This window comes from Stegostoma tigrinum, chromosome 17, assembly GCF_030684315.1.
Source record: "Stegostoma tigrinum isolate sSteTig4 chromosome 17, sSteTig4.hap1, whole genome shotgun sequence".
In the NCBI taxonomy this organism is placed as follows: Eukaryota; Metazoa; Chordata; class Chondrichthyes; order Orectolobiformes; family Stegostomatidae; genus Stegostoma; species Stegostoma tigrinum.
In genome coordinates, this window is record NC_081370.1 from 27,374,749 (window position 1) to 27,393,504 (window position 18,756).

The 18,756-nt window shown below is 39.3% G+C and overlaps 1 protein-coding gene across 4 annotated transcripts in view; it reads right to left on the reverse strand.

The window, feature by feature from the left end:
• Positions 1 to 18,480, reverse strand: part of znf143b (zinc finger protein 143b) — a 144,407-nt gene extending 125,927 nt beyond the window's left edge. For 2 of the 4 annotated variants that reach the window (XM_059652039.1, XM_048545416.2), the window contains exons 1-2: positions 18,369 to 18,480; positions 335 to 445 (exon numbers count right to left, since the gene is read on the reverse strand). In XM_059652039.1, the coding sequence (XP_059508022.1) occupies positions 335 to 445; positions 18,369 to 18,405 (148 nt within the window). In that variant the 5' untranslated portion in view covers positions 18,406 to 18,480. Of the gene's footprint in view, positions 1 to 334; positions 446 to 2,968; positions 3,070 to 14,905; positions 14,913 to 18,368 lie in introns of those variants that run through there. The other 2 variants (XM_059652038.1, XM_059652037.1) reach the window with 2 other exon arrangements.
• Positions 18,481 to 18,756: the final 276 nt, after the last annotated feature.

Genomic DNA, 18,756 nt, shown 5'->3' on the forward strand with positions numbered 1-18,756 from the left:
CAGAACTAACAAAGGGTTCTTACCATTTCTTAGGCCAGTGGGCAAGACTCCCAATAGTCTGGCAAAATTCCAGCCATTGCTTTAAAGATTGCACAAAAAAAATAGGGAAACTACGCCAACTGTACTTTAACTGGTAGAAACCATCCTACATCATAAATAGTAAACTATTGTGTTGTTCGAATCATCAGTTAAAAAATGCTACATTATTTTGTGGAATTTACCTCCTATTTTTTCAAATCATTGGTGTTAACTTCACCTGAAAATTTTCAAATGGAAAAAACAAAATCACAAAATTAAAACTGAAACACAAAGATTAATACTTGTAGAGATTTACCTGTTACTGCTACTGCTTCTGTTAGGCACAGTGTAACATGCTGACCATTGCCCATTCCTTGGAATTCCGCCATACTTTGAGTTTCTCTGTTTATCTGTGCCAATAGCATATCTGATAAAATGTCAAACAATTAAAATTAATGGACATCACCTATTTCCAGCAGGAACACAATCTCATCACAAGTATTCAACTAAAGTAAACCTGTTAAAATTACAGTGATAGCATGCTAAATAATTGTTGGGAATAAAACTTCACAAAGTTACAACAAGATTTTATGATATCAGAAGTTTATTAAGTATCAATTATAGTTTAAAAGTTTGAATAACAATTCTCCTTATCCAACAATTTTAACAAGGTATCTCATGCTAAATATCACCATGTTCAACTTTCTCTCGGAAACATTTTGAAAGGGTAAAATTGAACAAAAAGAAAAGGTACCAGATATTAAAGGTAACAACGATATACAATAAAATTCATACTTCTGGCATATGCTCGAACCAAATGGTGTTCGTAACTCCAAAATGCCAGCTAACAAAACAATTAATAATTTAGCCATTTAGGGGACTGACTGCAAAAGAGCTGGCAACTACTTGATGCTGATAACATAAATATTTTAAATATCTTTGATTCCTGTTAAAATTTAAAAATTGCCAATGTTAAAACACTATTGACTGTAGAATATTTACAAACAAAAACAGTCAATCATAATGATAATATGAGGCTCCATGAAGGACTTAATTTAGTTTAAACCCAGTCCTTGATTTTTATTGCTTAGTTGCCCGTGAGAGGGACGGCACGATGGCACAGTGGTTAGCACTGCTGCCTCACAGTGCTAGGGACCCAGGCTCGAATCCACCCTCGGGTGACTGTCTGTGTGGTGTTTGTACATTCTCCCCCTGTCTGTGTGGGTTTCCTCCGGGTGCTCCGGTTTCCTCCCACAGTCAAAAGATGTTCAGGCTAGGTGGATTGGTCATGCTAAATTGCCCATAATGTTCAGCGTAGATTAGGTGGGTTCTAGCGGGATGGGTCTGGGTGGGGTGCTGTGAGGGTCGGTGTGGACTTGTTGGGCCGAAGGGCCTGTTTCCACACTATAGGAATTCTATGAAAAAATGCTCATGCTTAAACATCACTTCTAACTTGTAAATACTGCATGTGCAGTTCTTAACCACTTACTTCTGTGCAATTGCAAAGAACTCTACATGAGTTTCACAGGGAATACTGCATTTTGTAACCTGGCAATACTTTAAAAATAATTCAGTGAACCCACATCTATCAACCAGAGACATCACATCTGTACCCTGTGGAACATTTAAAATTTGAGAGATGCCAGAGCATGCAAAATTTAGCGTAACAGTTCAAATAGTAAGATCAATAATTCCCCACTTGGACACGTTCATTAAATTCAACTAAGCCACCAGGAGATGTGCCTACCAGATGGCAGCATGGAACATGGGTAGGGGAGAAAGAAGATACAGATAAACTAAAAGTCATGCCAAGCACTCCTGCATATCACTATGTGGTCAGTTCAACAGTTGCACTGACAGTTGCTCACCCTTCATTCAATGAATGGCATATGTTGGATGGATATCGGTTGAAATATATAGGGAGGCAAAAAATTAACCAAGGACTCTCTGCAGAGCAAAATAGAACAATACAACAACCTTCAAATCATCTGAGCATATTTTGCAATCCTCACAATAGCAAAAGGGCTTTAATAGTAAGTTGAATTCAACAATATTGTGCTCTTTAGTGGAATTCTTCTTTCAAATTTTATATTTCCATGGAGGTGCTTTACACTTTGATATTCTTACATAATGTCATGATTGTTTTTAAAGTAAATCTTATTCTACTAACAACACTCAAGCCTCATTCTCTGAGAAGCACAAATGACAGCAAAATGAATTAAACTGGCAACTAACTACAGTTTTACAAATTGTTTTGTGTCTTTTAAGTGTTTATTACAAAAGGAATGATTACTAATTGATAGCTTTGGTAAACAGCAATAAAGCAAGTCACACATTATTTGATACTGCCATAAAAGTGAAAACTGCCCAAAATATGTCTGATCCCCAATAAGCGAAATAAAAACAATGCAGCCAATTATCACACCTTCAGTCTACTATCAGTTTGAATTTTGCCAAGTCCACTCCAGACGTCATCACCTTGATCCATACATGGAAAAAAAAGCAAACTCATAGTTCTCATAATTCTCGAATTGATAGTCCTCATCAGATTTATCAGGTTAAAATTCAGCTTTTAGATGAGATCTCAAGATCACGCACTGTCGATCTACTTAGCTCAATGTTATAGGTTACATAGTGTATTTATCAGACAATCACCACCTCTCCCAGTGTTCATGCCAATATTTACTACAAATTAGACAATGTGTAATAAGATATAGCATGACTTATGAACTCTTGTGGTGCAGTGGTAGTGTCCCTGACTCTGAATCAGAAGGCCTGGGCTCAAGTCCCACCTGATTCAGAGTTATGTCATAATGGTTCTGAACAGGTTTAGTAAAAACTTTTATCGCATGGCTTGATAATGTGTGTAAGGACTTTGACTTTTACACAGTTTGTGGTACAAATCGACAGCTCATTGTGTAGAGGCCCACACTATTTTTCTTTCAGTCACCTTTGGAGATTTGAAACTACGTGGATGTTAAGAGTTGAACTTTGAAGAGCCGCTTGTTTTGAAGAACATAGTCAGATCTTAGTTGCCTGGAACGGTCACTGGGCCTGAAATGTTAACTCTGATTTCTCGCCATAGATGCTGCTGAGATTTTCCAGCGATTTCTGTACTTGTCCTGAACAAAGACAGATAATTTGCTGTTGATAACTGGCCTTAATTATTATTCTCAGGACACTGTTAACGAAATGGTACCGAACTGTTGCTATGCTCTGGGCTGGCAGCTGGTTGGATGTTGGATTGGTCAACCAAGGGAGGAATGGTATTAATCAGCCAACCACAAGAGATTGTTGACTTGAGACAAGAGAAAAAACTGCTCTGACTGGGTTTTAATAGGAGGCAGTGCAATTTTTTTTGAGGTTTTGAGAAGCTGTTGTTGTGATTTTTGCACTCTGGTCAAATTTCTGAGAAAAGAACAGTCTGTAAGCAATAAGAAAACATTTCTAGGAGTCTGCTGAAACTGCTTTATTAACTGGTGACTTCAGAATTCAAGTAAGATATACAACTCGGCATGCCTGTGCACAACCCACTGACCAAGCTTTTCATGAGGGCCTGACATCCATTGTTTGAAATGTTTTATTAAACAGGCAAATTACAGTTCTTTTATTTTCTTTAACTTATCCTTTTACTATGTCTGTCTATCTGTGTAAGTGAGACATATGATCAAGAAAATTGAGCTTTATGTCAGAGATATTAATTACATTTTGTTTATCTTGTCTTGCAGAAGTCACATAATTAATGATTAATTGTTCATTTTTGTTTAAATTATAACCTTGGAGAGCAAGATCTATCATTTGTAAGGTCTGATTAGGTGCAACTGGACAATCTTTAGGGACAATGACTATTTTAATTTCACTGTATTGCAAATCCAATGACTGTGAGGCGGATTTGGTTTGGCTTGTTATCCCTGTATTGTAGCAACAGGAACATAGTTTTTTTTTGTTGAACAACTCCTAAGCGTAAATCTTATTCACCTTCTACCATAAAGGTAGTTGCGTGCATGGTACAATAATTGTTAACTAACAAAAACAATCAATCCTTATCAATTAGTTGCCAGCAAACCCAGACATGAAGTGAAAAACATCTCTTTGGTAAACTATTTTGGGAATCATAGGTCCAAAGTTAACCTTTTCCTCTCAAGCATGTGACACTTAACGAATTTCGTGTTGCAAATTACTGACATAGAGTATCCCAAATGAATACTTTCTATTTCCACTATCTTTCCAGGGTACATATTTTATGGATTTACCATTAAATCACCTCAATAATATTTCTGCACATTAGTTGTGCATTCCTCCCCCTTTAAATTGAAGCCACGTTCTCTGGTTGTTCTTGAAGTACCTCCACAAAGGCCGGTATCCAATTACCAAGTCACCCTTTATTCACACACGGAGAGTCCTTGTCATTGACCCAGCTCCCTCAGAGTCAACTCTAAGAATACATGGGATGTACGATACTCCCGTTCTTATTTGATAGCCAGGGCTCCCTAATTGAGCAGATTAACAGCCCCAATCAGGGAGCTCATATTCTATGAGGTACACCTGGCTGACCTTACAATCACTCCAGTACTCCTACTGGGCAAACTGAAAATTCAATCAAAGTTCACTGATCTTATTTCTTGAAAATCCTAAAAGAAAGGGCAATTATATTGTCTGTCAGTCTTCTCTTATTTGGTGAGAAAATCATTTATTTACCTAATTGGTCCCCATAATTCAACCCCTGCATCAGGACAGCTGTTTCCTATTGTACCTTTTCAACAGTTAAAATATCTCAGGTGAAAATTGCAGCCACACTAATTACTTAGAATGTGATAGGTTTATCTTGCTACTTCAGCTAAAATTGAAATTTTAATATAAAATTATCACTACTAAAATAGCACTCAACTTCACAGAGTTATATTCATGCATCTGCAAAAATTGATGCAATTAAGTTTAATTTGCAGTACCTTTTGTGCGAACACGCAAAATAGAGAAAGACAAAATTTATTTTTTAAAACATCACAACATGTATATTCTGATATAATTTTTTAGGGATTCTTATCCTTGAAATCAATGAGAATACTATTCTTGCAGTTCTGCAAATCCTCAACATAAACGCATTTCTTCAAATGTGTTAAGTTGAAAATCTATATCTTTATTGTGAACTTACTGTGTTTCCAATTGTTGGTTCATTCCTCTGCAAAGAAGCTGGAAAAGGATCATAATTACTTGTTTTCATTTTTAACTTTGACTGGGCAGCACAGTGGCTCAGAGGTTAGAACGGCTGTGTCACGATGCCAGGAACCCAGGTTTGATTCCACCCTCAGGCAACTGTCTGTGTGGAGTTTGCACGTTCTCCCCGTGTCTACGTGCATTTCCTCCGGGTGCTCTGGTTTCCTCCCACAGTCCAAAGGCTAGATGGATTGGCCATGCTAAATTGTCCATAGTATTCAGGAATGCGTAGATTAGGTGGGTTATAGGGGAATGGGTCTGAATGGGATGTTCTGAGGGTCTGTGTGAACTTGTTGGGCAGAAAGGCCTGTTTCACACTGTAGAGATTCTATTCTATGATCTATGCTTTTTGGTAGCCCAAGTGTATACCGTGCCAGAGATAGTAGGAACTGCAGACGCTGGAGAAGCTGAGATAACAAGGTGTAGAGCTTGATGAACACAACAGGCCAAGCAGCATCAGAGGAGCAGGAAAGTTGACGCTTCGGGCTGGACCTCCGACTTTAGCAGGTAAAGTGTTAATTTTTCATCCCGAAGCACACCATCAAATCTTATCACTCAAGCTGTTTAACTGAAATATGAGAAAACAATAATGCAGCTGGCCTTATAAAGCTCTTCTGTTTGTGTGTATGGATGCACCTGAGTCACAAATTATAATTAGCTCCTGTTCTAGGAACATCTGCGTTTTTTTGACTGCTTTTACTCATTAGGTTCCAGTACTTTTGATGAAACCACAATGAAAATGCAACTGTTGTTTTTATGACTCTAGAAACTTTCTTATTATTTCACACCTTGCACTATTCCAGAAACACATCTTAAAATACACTTGAGTTTCTAAAAGGAATCATAAATTCATCCACCTAAACAACAGTCAGCAAATTATAATTTCCTCATATAAAAATCCTGACTTCAGACATACCATTGTGACAAAGCTCACAGTTCACAATAAGTGTCAAGGAACCACGAGATCAAACAAGCCAAGCCTGCTCTCATTGATCTTCAGGGACACACATCAATACTTTTTTTGGGGGGTGGGTCAGCTTTGACCAGAAACCTAACTGGATGAGCCACATCAATGTTTTGGCTACAAATGTAGGGCGGAAGGTTCTAAAACTAGTTATGTTGTGGCCTCTCTACCTCTTAACTGCCTGTAAAAGAAAGGTGAAATACATGCTATAGCAGCATCTAAGAAGCTCAGTATCAACTAGGACAGCAGACTTACTAAAGAACTCAATATTTACTCTTGCAGACACATTATATACAAGGTATACGATGTACTATAGCAAGTTACCATTATTTGCTTAAGAGAAATTTCCTCCACTGCAATTGTTAACTCAAAAGCAGTTGTGAGAAATGACATAAGAACCCTGTTTCTGAGCTTCATACCATTCTGACTAGATTCTAAATACGATTCTTTGCATACTTACATGACTGTGAAAATTTCACTGTCAGAAGGGCTGTAGCAATTCAAAGATAACATGTACCATCACCTTTACAGGGGCAACTAAGAATGGATGATAAGGAATCTTGCCAATGTCATCCATGTCCCAAGATCAAATTTAAAAATATCACAGAATCACATTCATATTAACAAACGAGTCTACAAACCTTTCACATTTCCCAACACATTTGTTGAAGCGATCGACTACTTCCACTGTCCTAATTTCTCCATTTAACCCTACATCTCAGTTACATCACATGCCCATTGAGTCAACTGTAAAGAATATGATAATGTCTTTTTCAAAGCATTCCATTCTGTTTGAACTAATAACTCTCTTTCAACCTCCTTCCTCATCCTCTCAATTATTTTCAGATTAATTAGAGAGTCAGTCTTTCCCCGCTCACCTGCAAAACTCTGTATTCATCACTGCATCATGAATACAGTCAATGCAGAGAATAGCAGTAAGAAATGAAAATTAAAAGCACTTTATCTGAATGTATGAAATATCCAAAAAAGGGTAAATGAACTATCTTTAGAAATAAATTGTTTAGATCCAATTGCCAAAATTCCCCAAATTCAAGAACATTTCTGGTAGATTGAAGGGACAGAAAAAATAAGAAACCAGAGAGAAGTTAGCCTGGTATCATTTGTTGGGGATGCGCTGGAAGGAAGTCTTAAGAAATGTACTTATGTAGAATGGTCAGACAAAGTCAACATGGTTTTAAGAAAGAGAAGTCATATTTGACAATTTCATTAAAGTCATTTGAGGATACAACTAGTGGTGCAGAGAGAACAACAGATGTAGTATACTTGAATTTCCAAAATTTGGTAAGGCACCAAAAGGTTAATTTACAGGATAGAGCTCATGGAGTTTGAAATAATCTATTACCACAGGTAGTGGTTAACAGACAAGAAGCAAAGAGTAAGGATAAACAAGGCATTTTTCAATTAGCAGACTGTCTCAACTGATGTCCTATAAGAATCAGCCCTGGAGCTATATAAATGTTTTGGATACATTTATTTTGTTGCGTTATCTAAGTTTCTTGATGACAAAAAACTAGAGGAGGACACAGGTTACAATGTGATACAAGCAGGTTAAGCAAGACAGCAACTAGATGACAGATGGAGTATAATGTGGAAAGGTGTGTGGTTAGTTACTTCAGTAAAAATAGGAAAACAATACATTTAAAAGATATGGACCTTGTGAATGTTGATGTTCAGGGGGACACAGAAGAATTGCATGTAATTACAGTAGGCAATTAGGAAGCAAGTTGTATTCTGGCTATTACTATGAGAAAATTGCAGTAGAAGAATTAAAAAGACGTCCTGCTACAATCATACAGGACACAGGATGAGAGCACATGTTGCATACTGTGCATAGTTCTGGGGCCCACATTAAAGGAAGGATATAGATACCAAAATAATTCTGGATGCCGTAAATCAGGAACAAAACAGAGGTTGCTGGAAAAGTTCAGCAGGTCTGGTGGCATCTGTGAAGCTACTTCTGTTTTTGTTCTTGATGGAACAATATGCTTGTTTCAGAGTTAGGACAGGAGTGGTGAAAATGACCAAAGAAAGGATCGTCTGTTTTTTGGGATGAAGAATCAATCAATTATAGCACTTAAAATCTTTAAGGAAACATGAAAACATCAAGGCCACTTCAAATAGGTGGAATTATTGCACTTTAAGTGAGTAGAAACAGTTGTTTTCCATTACTTTACCTTTCAGTACCATTAATAGTGGAATAATGCAATAGTATAAAATCACCAAAATGACATCAGCATTTCAGTATTCAGTACAGTTAGCACGTGATACAGAATGAAGTCCGTAGTAATAACAGAATATGACCATTTCCAATGATGTACATGGGATGCAAAGCAAAGAACGACATTGATACTTTGCAAACTGTTCTCCAATTTAACTCACCATCACTTTCTCAAAGGCAAATTGTGATAAATAAAGGATGGCTCTGGTCAACCATATTCACAGCCAATCATTTAATACATATAAAAACACTCTCAAAAATTAAGACTGCCCTAGATTAAAATAAGAAAATGTCGTCACTTAAAGGATTGTGAATTTTTACAAACCCAGAGGATTACGTATACTCAATCACTGAATATGCTTAAAGCCAAGACGGACAGTTACTTGGTCTCTCAGGGAATCAAGAGATTTGTGGTGTGATATATGTCATTCAGCCATGATCATTTTGAATTGCTGGGCAAGTCTGGCAGGCCACACTGCCCACCCCTCACCCATTGCTTAGTTCCTGTATTAATCTTAATTTTTGATCCTCGAATACAAATAAACCGACTTAACCCTCTTTGTACTTGGAATAATCCTGATTAACCTAAACTGTACACTCTCCAAGACTTTTATTTGCTTTATACAGCAGGAAAGAAAAGCCTGCACACTCCTGTAACTGTTGTTTATTTAATTTTTAAATTAATTTTCACACTAATTTTACTCTTTAATACTCAATGGCCAAATTTATAATACCCAAATTTCAACTGACTTTACGATTTTGTCCAGTTGTGTTTCCACTTTCAGGGAATTGTCATAGGAATCCTGAGGTTTCTATTTATCTATTATATTTAGTACCTTAATATTTTGTGTATAATTATAGAATTAAAAGCTAGTCCCAATGGTGGTGACTATGAAACTATCAGATTGTGACAGAAGCCCTCTGGTTCACCAATGTCCTTCAGGGAAGAAATCTCCCTTCCTTACCCATCTGGCAAATGTGTAATTACCAGACCCACAGAATGTGGTTGACTCTTAACTGTCATGAAAATTGGCCTAGCAAACAACTGAGTTATATCAAACTGCCCAGACCACAATTAAAACCTAACAACAAACCTAGAAACAATAACAGCAGACTGTGCCAGTGAACCCAATAAAAACCATTTTACTAACATTGGGGCTTGTGTCAAAGTTAAAAGAGCTGTGGAACAGAAATAGTTGGGCTCACTAAATCATATTTTCCAGTCTGAGCCAAATACATCCATCATCATCCTTGGCAACACGTAAAGGACAGTCTCACAAGATTGCATTGAACAGCTTATGTGATAGGTGGTTGCCCTGGAAGTCCTTAACATCAACTCCACACTCATGATGTTTCAGCACATTGTATCAAAGTTGGCAGAAGCATGAAGGATATCCAAGTGTGGCTTAGTGACACCATTAATGCCCGAGCCCTGAAGGAGACATCTGGCACTCTGGACCTGAAGCTGTAGTGAGGGAACCAGCATGTGGAAAAACCCACTTGGCGCCTTCCTCAACAACCTACGACTGCAGATACATTTGTCAATGACAGCATTGATAGGAATCATCACCATAATCTTTGTGGACATGACATCTATGGTGAAGATATCATCCACTGTGTTATGTGGCACTATCACTGTATTAAATGAGATAGATTCACAACAGATCTACTGGCTCAAAACTGGTCATCCATGAGGTGCTGTCAACAATCACTAGCAGCAGAATTGTATTCACTTATAATCTATAACCTCATGGCCCAGCATATCCCCCATTTTACCAATACCATTAAGTTGGGCATTAACTCTGGTTCTATGAAAACAGCAAAAAGCATGACAGGAGCATTTCCAGGGCTACCTCAAAATGAGGAGTTGACTGGTAAAGCTCCAACACAGCACCACATCAATGCTTAACAGCAGAAGAAGCAGACAATAGACAGAACTAAGTAATCCCACGACTAAGGAGAGTCGGCGGCAGAGTTGAGTATAGTAGGCATTACAAAAGAGAAAGTGCTAGAAAAGCTAAAAGGTCTAAAAATTGATAAATCTCCTGGCCCCGATGGGCTACATCCTAGAGTTCTGAGGGAGGTGGTTGAGGAAATAACGGAGGCTTTGGTTGCGAACTTTCAAAAGTCACTGGAGTCTGGGAAAGTCCCAGATGATTGGAAAATTGCTGTGTAACCCCCTTGTTTAAGAAAGGATCAAGGCAAAAGATGGAAAATTATAGGCCAATTAGCCTAACCTTGGTTGTTGGTAAAATTCTAGAATCCATTGTTAAGGAGGAGATTTCTAAATTCTTGTGAGTGCAAGGTTGGATTAGAACAAGTCAGCATAGATTTAGTAAGGGGTGGTCGTGCCTGACAAACCTGTTGTTAGAATTCTTTGAAGAGGTAAAAAGTAGGTTGGACGAGGGAAACCTAGCAAATGTTATCTATCCAGACTTCCAAAAGGCCTTTGATAAGGTGCCTCACGGGAGGCTGCTGAGTAAGGTGAGGGCCCATCGTGTTCGAAGTGAGCTACTGGTTTGGATTGAGGATTGGCTGTCTGACTGAAGGCAGGGTGTTGGGATAAAAGGCTCTTTTTCGGAATGGCGACCGGTGGCAAGTGGTGTCCCGCAGGGTTCAGTTTTGGGGCCCCAGCTGTTCGCTTTATATATTAATGATCTGGATGAAAGGACTGGGGGTATTCTGGCGAAGTTTGCCGATGATACAAAGTTAGGTGGACAGGCAGGTAGTACTGAGGAGGTGGGGAGGCTGCAGGAAGTTTTGGACAGTTTAGGAGAGTGGTCCAGGAAACAGCTGATGAAATTCAACGTGAGCAAATGCGAGGTTTTGCACTTTGGAAGAAAGAATACAGGCATGGGCTATTTTCTAAACGGTGAGAAAATTTGGAAAGCAGAAGCACAAAGGGATCAGGGAGAGTTGGTCCAGGATTCTCTAAAGGTTAACTTGCAGGTAGGGTCCGTGATTAAGAAAGCGAATGTAATGTTGTCGTTTATCTCAAGAGGATTGGAATATAAAAGCAGTGATGTGCTTCTGAGACTTTATAAAGCTCTAGTTAGGCACCATTGAGAATACTGTGTCCAATTTTGGGCCCCACACCTCAGGAAGGACATACTGGCACTGAAGCGTGTCCAGCGGAGATTCACATGGATGATCCCTGGAATGCTAGGTTTAACATACGATGAACGGCTGAGGATCCTGGGATTGTATTCATTAGAGTTTAGAAGATTGAGGGGAGATCTAATAGAAACTTACAAGATGCTGCCTGGCCTGCAGTGTTCATCCAGCTCATAGTCAACACTGTTTTGTTTTGTGAAGGGTAGGTCGTGCCTCTCAAACCTTATTGAGTTCTTTGAGAAAGTGACTAAACAGGTGGATGAGGGTAAAGTGGTTGATATGGTGTATATGGATTTCAGTAAAGCATTTGATAAGGTTCCCCATGGTAGGCTATTGCAGAAAATACGGAGGCATGGGATTGAGGGTGATTTTAACAGTTTGGATCAAAAATTGGCTAGTTGGAAGAAGACAGAGGGTTGTGGTTGATGGGAAATGTTCATCCTGGAGTGCAGTTACTAGTGGTGTATCGCACGGATCTGTTTTGGGGCCAATACTGTTTGCCATTTTTATAAATGACCTGGATGAGGAAGAATGGGTTAGTAAATTTGCAGATGACACTAAATTCGGTGGAATTGTTGATAGTGCGGAAGAATGTTACGGGTTATAGAGGGACATAAATAAACTGCAAAGCTGGGCTGAGAGATGGCAAATGGAGTTTAATGCAGAAAAATGTGAGGTGATTCACTTTGGAAGGAGTAACAAGAATACAGAGTACTGGGCTAATGCTAAGATTCTTGGTAGTGTGGATGAACAGAGAGATCTCGGTGTCCATGTACATAGGTCACTGAAAGTTGCCACCCAGGTTGATAGGGTTGTTAAGAAGGCGTACGGTGTGTTAGGTTTTATTGGTAGAGGGATTGAGTTTCGGACCCATGAGGTCATGTTGCAGCTGTACAAAACTCTGGTGCAGCCGCACTTGGAGTATTGCGTACAGTTCTGGTCGCTGCATTTGTAGGAAGGATGTGGAAGCATTGGAAAGGGTGCAGAGGAGACTTACCAGGATGTTGCCTGGTGTGGAGGGAAAGTCTTGTGAGGAAAGGCTGAGGGTACTTGAGGCTGTTTTTGTTAGAGAAGAAGGTTAAGAGGTGACCTAATAGAGACATACAAGATGATCGGAGGATTAGATAGGGTGGACAGTGAGAGCCTTTTCCCCCGGATGGAGATGGCTAGCATGAGGAGACAAAGCTTTAAATTGAGGGGTGATAGATACAGGACAGATGTCAGAGGTAGGCTCTTTACTCAGAGAGTAGAAAGGGCATGGAATTCCCTGCCTATAACAGTAGTAGACACGCCACGTTTCAGGGCATTTAAATGGTCATTGGATAAACATATGGATAATAATGGAATAGTGTAGCTTATATGAGCTTTAGTTTGGTTTCACAGGTCGGTGCAACATCGAGGGCTGAAGGGCCTGTACTGCGCTGTAGTGTTCTACGTTCTACGACGTATGGGTTAGAAAGGGTGGACGCTGGGAAGTTGTTTCTGTTAGGCAGGAAGACTAGGACCTGTGGGCACAGCCTTAGAATTAGAGGGGGTAAATTTAAATGGAAATGAGGAGACATTTCTTCAGCCAGAGGGTGGTGGGCCTGTGGAATTCATTGCCACGGAGCGCAGTGGAGGCCAGGACATTAAATGTCTTCAAGGCAGAAATCGATAAATTCTTGATCTCACAAGGAGTCAAGGGCTACGGGGAGAGTGCAGGGAAGTGGGGTTGAAATGCCCATCCGCCATGATTAAATGGCAGAGTGGACTCAATGGGCCGAATGGCCCTACTTCCACTCCTATGTCTTATGGTCTTAATTGATCAGATTAAAGCTCTGCAACACTGCCACATTGTGGACAATTAAACTGCTGATCATATCAAGTTCCTATCTTTGACAACAGGGGATCCCAGCACATCAGTTTAAAAGACAAGACTGAAGAATTCACAACATCGTTAGCACAAGTTCAAGGTTCAAAGTGCAAGGGGGAAAAGTTTAAAAGAAATGTGTGAGGGCGGTGAGTGCCTGGAACACAAGAGGTGGTGGTGGAAGCAGACATAACAGCAGCGTTCAAGAAACACCTCGGCAATTACATGAATAGTAAGGGAATAAGGGGATCTGGATCCTAGAAGCAAAGACAGTTTTAGTACGGAAGGACAAAATGTGTTGGTGAAGGCTTGGAAGGCCAAAGGACCTGTTCCTGTGCTGTACTGTTTTTTTGTTCAAGCATAAATTTGGGTTAAGTTGTTACAAAATTACCCTCAATAGAAGGTGGAAAAATAGGATGCACTGCTTGCTGAAGGATAGCATCTTTTATAAGATACTTATATGGGGACACTTAATGGAGGGTTTTGAAATCAAGAGCAAGGCACATGCTTAGCAGCTAACATTTGTTGAAGTAACTATCACAAGTTTTGGGTCGCTGTAAAAATCCAGTAGTTGGGATCAGTAAAGTACAGGCTTAATCATTTTGGGAATATCAGTCTTGGTCAACTTTGTTTTTCTCTCTCTGTAGATGCTACCAGACCTGTTGAGTTTCTCCAGCACTGTTTTTATTTCAGATTTCCAGCATCCCTAAGGTTTTGCTTTTATTTGTTTGGAAGCTGCATATAGCTCCAGCAGTCAAAGCAGATTAGAAATTTTAGCTATTAAGGACCTGAAAACTAAAGTTTAAGTCTTAAAGCTGCAAAATGATTTGTACATGTATTAAAGTTGGCAAAGCTAAAATATTAAAGGATATTGAGATTGAAGGAAACGGGGTTCAAAGAATCAAGATGACTTGCAATCCAGGAGATAGGCTGACCATGCCAAACTTGTCAATTATGTTATCCCTCCATTTACCACCTGTATACTAACAACATATGCAGGAAGCATTGCAGAAACTCACCAAGGTTCCTTCAATGAACCTTCTACATCTTTACCTCGACCAATGAGATGGACAAGGGCACCGTAACATCATCACAGAATTCCTATAGTGCAGAGAGGCCATTCTGCCCATCGAGTCTGCACAGACCCTACAAACAGTATCTCAGCCTATCCCCATAATATCATGTTTACAATTGCTAATCCACCTAGCCTGCACACGTCTGTACTCTACTAAACAGGGCAGTTTAGCACGGTCAATCCACATAACCTTTAAATCTTTGGACCAAGGGACTAAGCTAGAACAGCCAGCAGAAACCCATGCAGACATGGGGAGAATGTACAAACTCCAAACACACAGTCACCCAAGACTAGAATTGAACCTGGGTCTCTGTGCCGTGAGGCAGCAGGGCTAATCACTATGCCACCCTATCATCTTCCAACCAAGCCACACAAAATTCCATCTTAGAACTATATTGTCATTCTTTCACTGAACAGTTCTTGTAGGCATACCTGCACCAGGTGAAATGCAATGGTTCAAGGCAATGGTCCACCACTAGCTTCTTAAGGGCAAATAAAGATAAACAATAATTACTGGCCTTGCCAAGAACACTTGATCCCATGAGAGAATAAAAATCCCATGGGTAGTCATCAAAATACATACATATGTGGACCACATGCTTATGAACAATATCACCAAACATTAGGATTAGAAGAAAACAACAAGGGGTCAAAAATGGATTCCCAAAGGGGATCACCATCACTGTTTGTCACTCCAAAGCCTCTAATCTGAAGATTACTTGAGCTGATGACATAGACTTTTGAGTAAGTCTCACTGAACTAAATACAATGGAAGTTAAACAGCTGCCATAACAGAAACATGCCTCCACAGCCACTCCAGAGGTGATTTTGTAGGAACCGATGGTGAAGCCAGTGTTGGAGATTAATCATAGTATTGGGATGGATGAGCGAAATCAAACAAAAACAATCTTGTTGAGCATGGAAAAGACATTTTAAACATAAAGCACATAGGTAAGCCATTTATACTCCATGTGAATCTCCTCCCGCCCTATAGTTTCTAACCCTGTCCAAATATTCTTTTCTTCCTTATCCCTCACGTGTAACTAGTTTCACCTCAAATGTATTTCAGCTTTTCATCTTAAATAATCATTTTGGCAGCACATCTCACATTGCCAATCAGCATGAATAGGCTTCTCTTAAATTTCCTATTGGATTAATCTGTGCCCAACTATACTCTTCAACCTTTCCTCATAAATATAGCCAATCAGTTCTTGCAGAATCCTTCTGGATCTTTTTGAACCTTTCCCAATTCCCCTACATCTTTTCAGATATGGAGATCAAAGCTGTGCACAGTATTCCATGTATAATATAATGAAGGAATGATACGAATTTAACATAACTTCACTACTTTATAATTCTATCCTTGTAGAAATAAGCCTCAATGTTTACTTTGATTTGATTATGATCTTATCGAAGGCTTTTTGAAATGCCCTACATTTGTTGCCTTTTATCAAACGTTCCTTTGGTTGTTAAAAGAAGTCGATATGATTGTTCACACATGATTTGCCCTTTTGAAATCTATGCTATTCTTTGTATTGTTGGTTTCTACATGTTTTTCTGTTACATCTTTATAAACAGATGTTCCATGTATTACTGATTATCCAAGCAATTGCTCAAAGTTTTTGTCTCCTCTTAAGTGGAAAAATCATCTTTGTATTTATTTCTTTCATAATCTTTGATGACTAGGTAAATTAAATGGCAGATTTTAACTGCAGCCCCATTTCCAAAGAAAGTTCACTGAGGTTGATCAAATTTTATTTTGCACAATCCCATTAGTGTCAGCAACAAAGGAGATATTCAACCAACTATTTAGTTCTATATTTATATGAGGTGGTAGAGGTGATTGGTGAGAGCATAACCAAATGGACTAGGCAATCCAATCTACTGGATGTATTTTCGGACAGAAAATAATAGGCATGGAAGTATCAAAATACTAGGCTGTATATAAATGCATTTAATACTTTGATTCCAATGACTTTTTAAAGCTAATGTCCTCTATTTTGGAACGTACCTCTCTGTTCTCTGCAATTAAAACTGATTTTAAACTTGAAGAAAATCCGTTTATCTTTTCTTCAACAAGTGTTACAAGTTGTGACATTAAACTGATAAGTCAAAGAAATGTTTTAATACAAGCGAACCAGTCACCAGTAGAAACATTCAAAGAACAACAGCTGAAAAGCAATGTTCTGACTAGAATAACAATCAGACAGATCATATCATCAACTTATGAATAGGAATCACAGATCTGCTTTCCATTGCTTAGAACCTATTTCCCACATCTGTCTGTCTATTTGTCTAAGAGGAGTTTATGACGAAATCAGCTCTAATTTGTGGTGTAACTTGCTGATGGTGTCTAACTTTAACTGTAGCTACGAGTCCAATTGCTTAACAAAAATTATTATTTATGATAAGTACAGAAACTTGCTCTATGCTTTCCATCCATTAGGTAAACTAGGAACTTCTGTGTACTTATTTTAAAACCTTAAACTTCTGTGATGGCTCAGGTCAAAGAAGGGCTTGATTTCCAGCATGCTAATCCAGTGAGTTGTGCCAGTATCAACAGAAAGATTATTAGATTACAGATACTCAGTTCAGCATCTCTCACTAAAGTTAGTTGGTAACACAAAGACCCTGGTAGATTTTGATTTTCTTTTATTTGTGTGACAGTTTAACGTGCATTAACCCTTCAACTGATTCTTATCAGTAAGTTTACTTTTAATTTACTTGTGGGACATAGACATCACTGACTAGCCAGCATCTTCATTGTCCATCCCTTGTTGCCCTTGAGAAGGTGATGTTGAACTGCTGTAGTCCACATGTGTACACTGCAAGAGTGAGCCTCCGCAATAAAAAGAGTTTGAACAATTTTTTGCTATGATATTAGGGATCCTGAAAGCCATTTAGTCATATACGGAAATTACGTACTGATGAAATAACCATAAAACCGTAGCTTCAGATGAAAATTAAACAAAAATTCAATTATCAAGATGACATATGCAATTTAAGTAATATCAATACATGACCAATCAGGGTAAAGGAAGAACAACTGCGAAAACTTTTAACGCATCATACCATCAGGAATACAATCCAGTGTAACGTTAAGATTTAATGTTCAGGACTATTTTAATAAGAGTTTACGGCAACACCAGTTACACGATTGATATTTATAAACGAAAATGAAGTTCACTTCGAAGAATATATATCTTGAAACTGCATATACAAAAGAACGAAGGCAGAAACTAGTGGAAATCCAGATTAGTATCTGGAACAAAAAGGGGCCAGCCTTTCGGATTCAGAACCCTCCACCCAAACAACTCTTTTCACATGTCGATTGAAAGTGTACATTAAATCAACATCTCTCGCACGTATTTCTCTTTAACAACATTGACAGCTTCTCACTGTTCAAGAGACAGCCCTGCCGACTCATATGGACACAATAGTTAACAACACAAAAATCATATGTCACGGTTGAACTGTTTTTACTGTCAACTTGATAAAGGTCCGGCTAGAACAGCCAGACAGCCCTTTTTTTGTGAGAAAAACGTGGAGAAATGCGCAAACAAATGAAAAGGGTCAGTGGCGGTTCACAACAACATCCGCTCGGCTCCTGCGGTGGGTAGTTACGTCCGATAAATTTGAAAATATACCGAACACCAAACAACAAGGAGAGGAAGGGAATTCGAGAGGGGGGGTGGTGGTGGTGGTGGTGCTGGGAAAGAGAGAGGGAAGCGACTCTTAATTATCTACCAGAAGAAACTAACTTCCAAACGGTCAGTGAGCTAACCTCCAGTCCCTGTTGTGCCTAACTGACACTTTCCCTTCCACCCCACACAACTAAAACGTTGGCTGATCTGGGTAAAAGAAATAGGGCATACTGGGTAAAAAAATTACTAACCTCTTTTTTTCCAACAATTCCTCCCTTCGCCCACCATGCACTAGGAGCGGAAACAGAGAGAGAGAGAGAGAGAGACTGTGTTGGCGGGTGGGTGGGGGGAGGGGAAAGAGTGTGTGCGGGCTGCGGCCCCTCACACTGAATCTCCACAGCAAATCCCCGCCCCATCAGCACCTTCCATTGGTAAGCACCTTCTGATTGACATCTCCGTTTCTCCGTCCAGGTCCCGCCCGCCTCGCACGTCTATTGGGCAAAGGGTTGTGGCCCTCCGCCCAATCTCACTTCTCATTGCTCAGTTGTAATGTCAATCGCATGAACGTCAACAGAATTTTCTGTTCCCGGTGTCCCGCAGGAAGCGGAGAGCTGGCGGCGGAGATGATATTCATGTTCC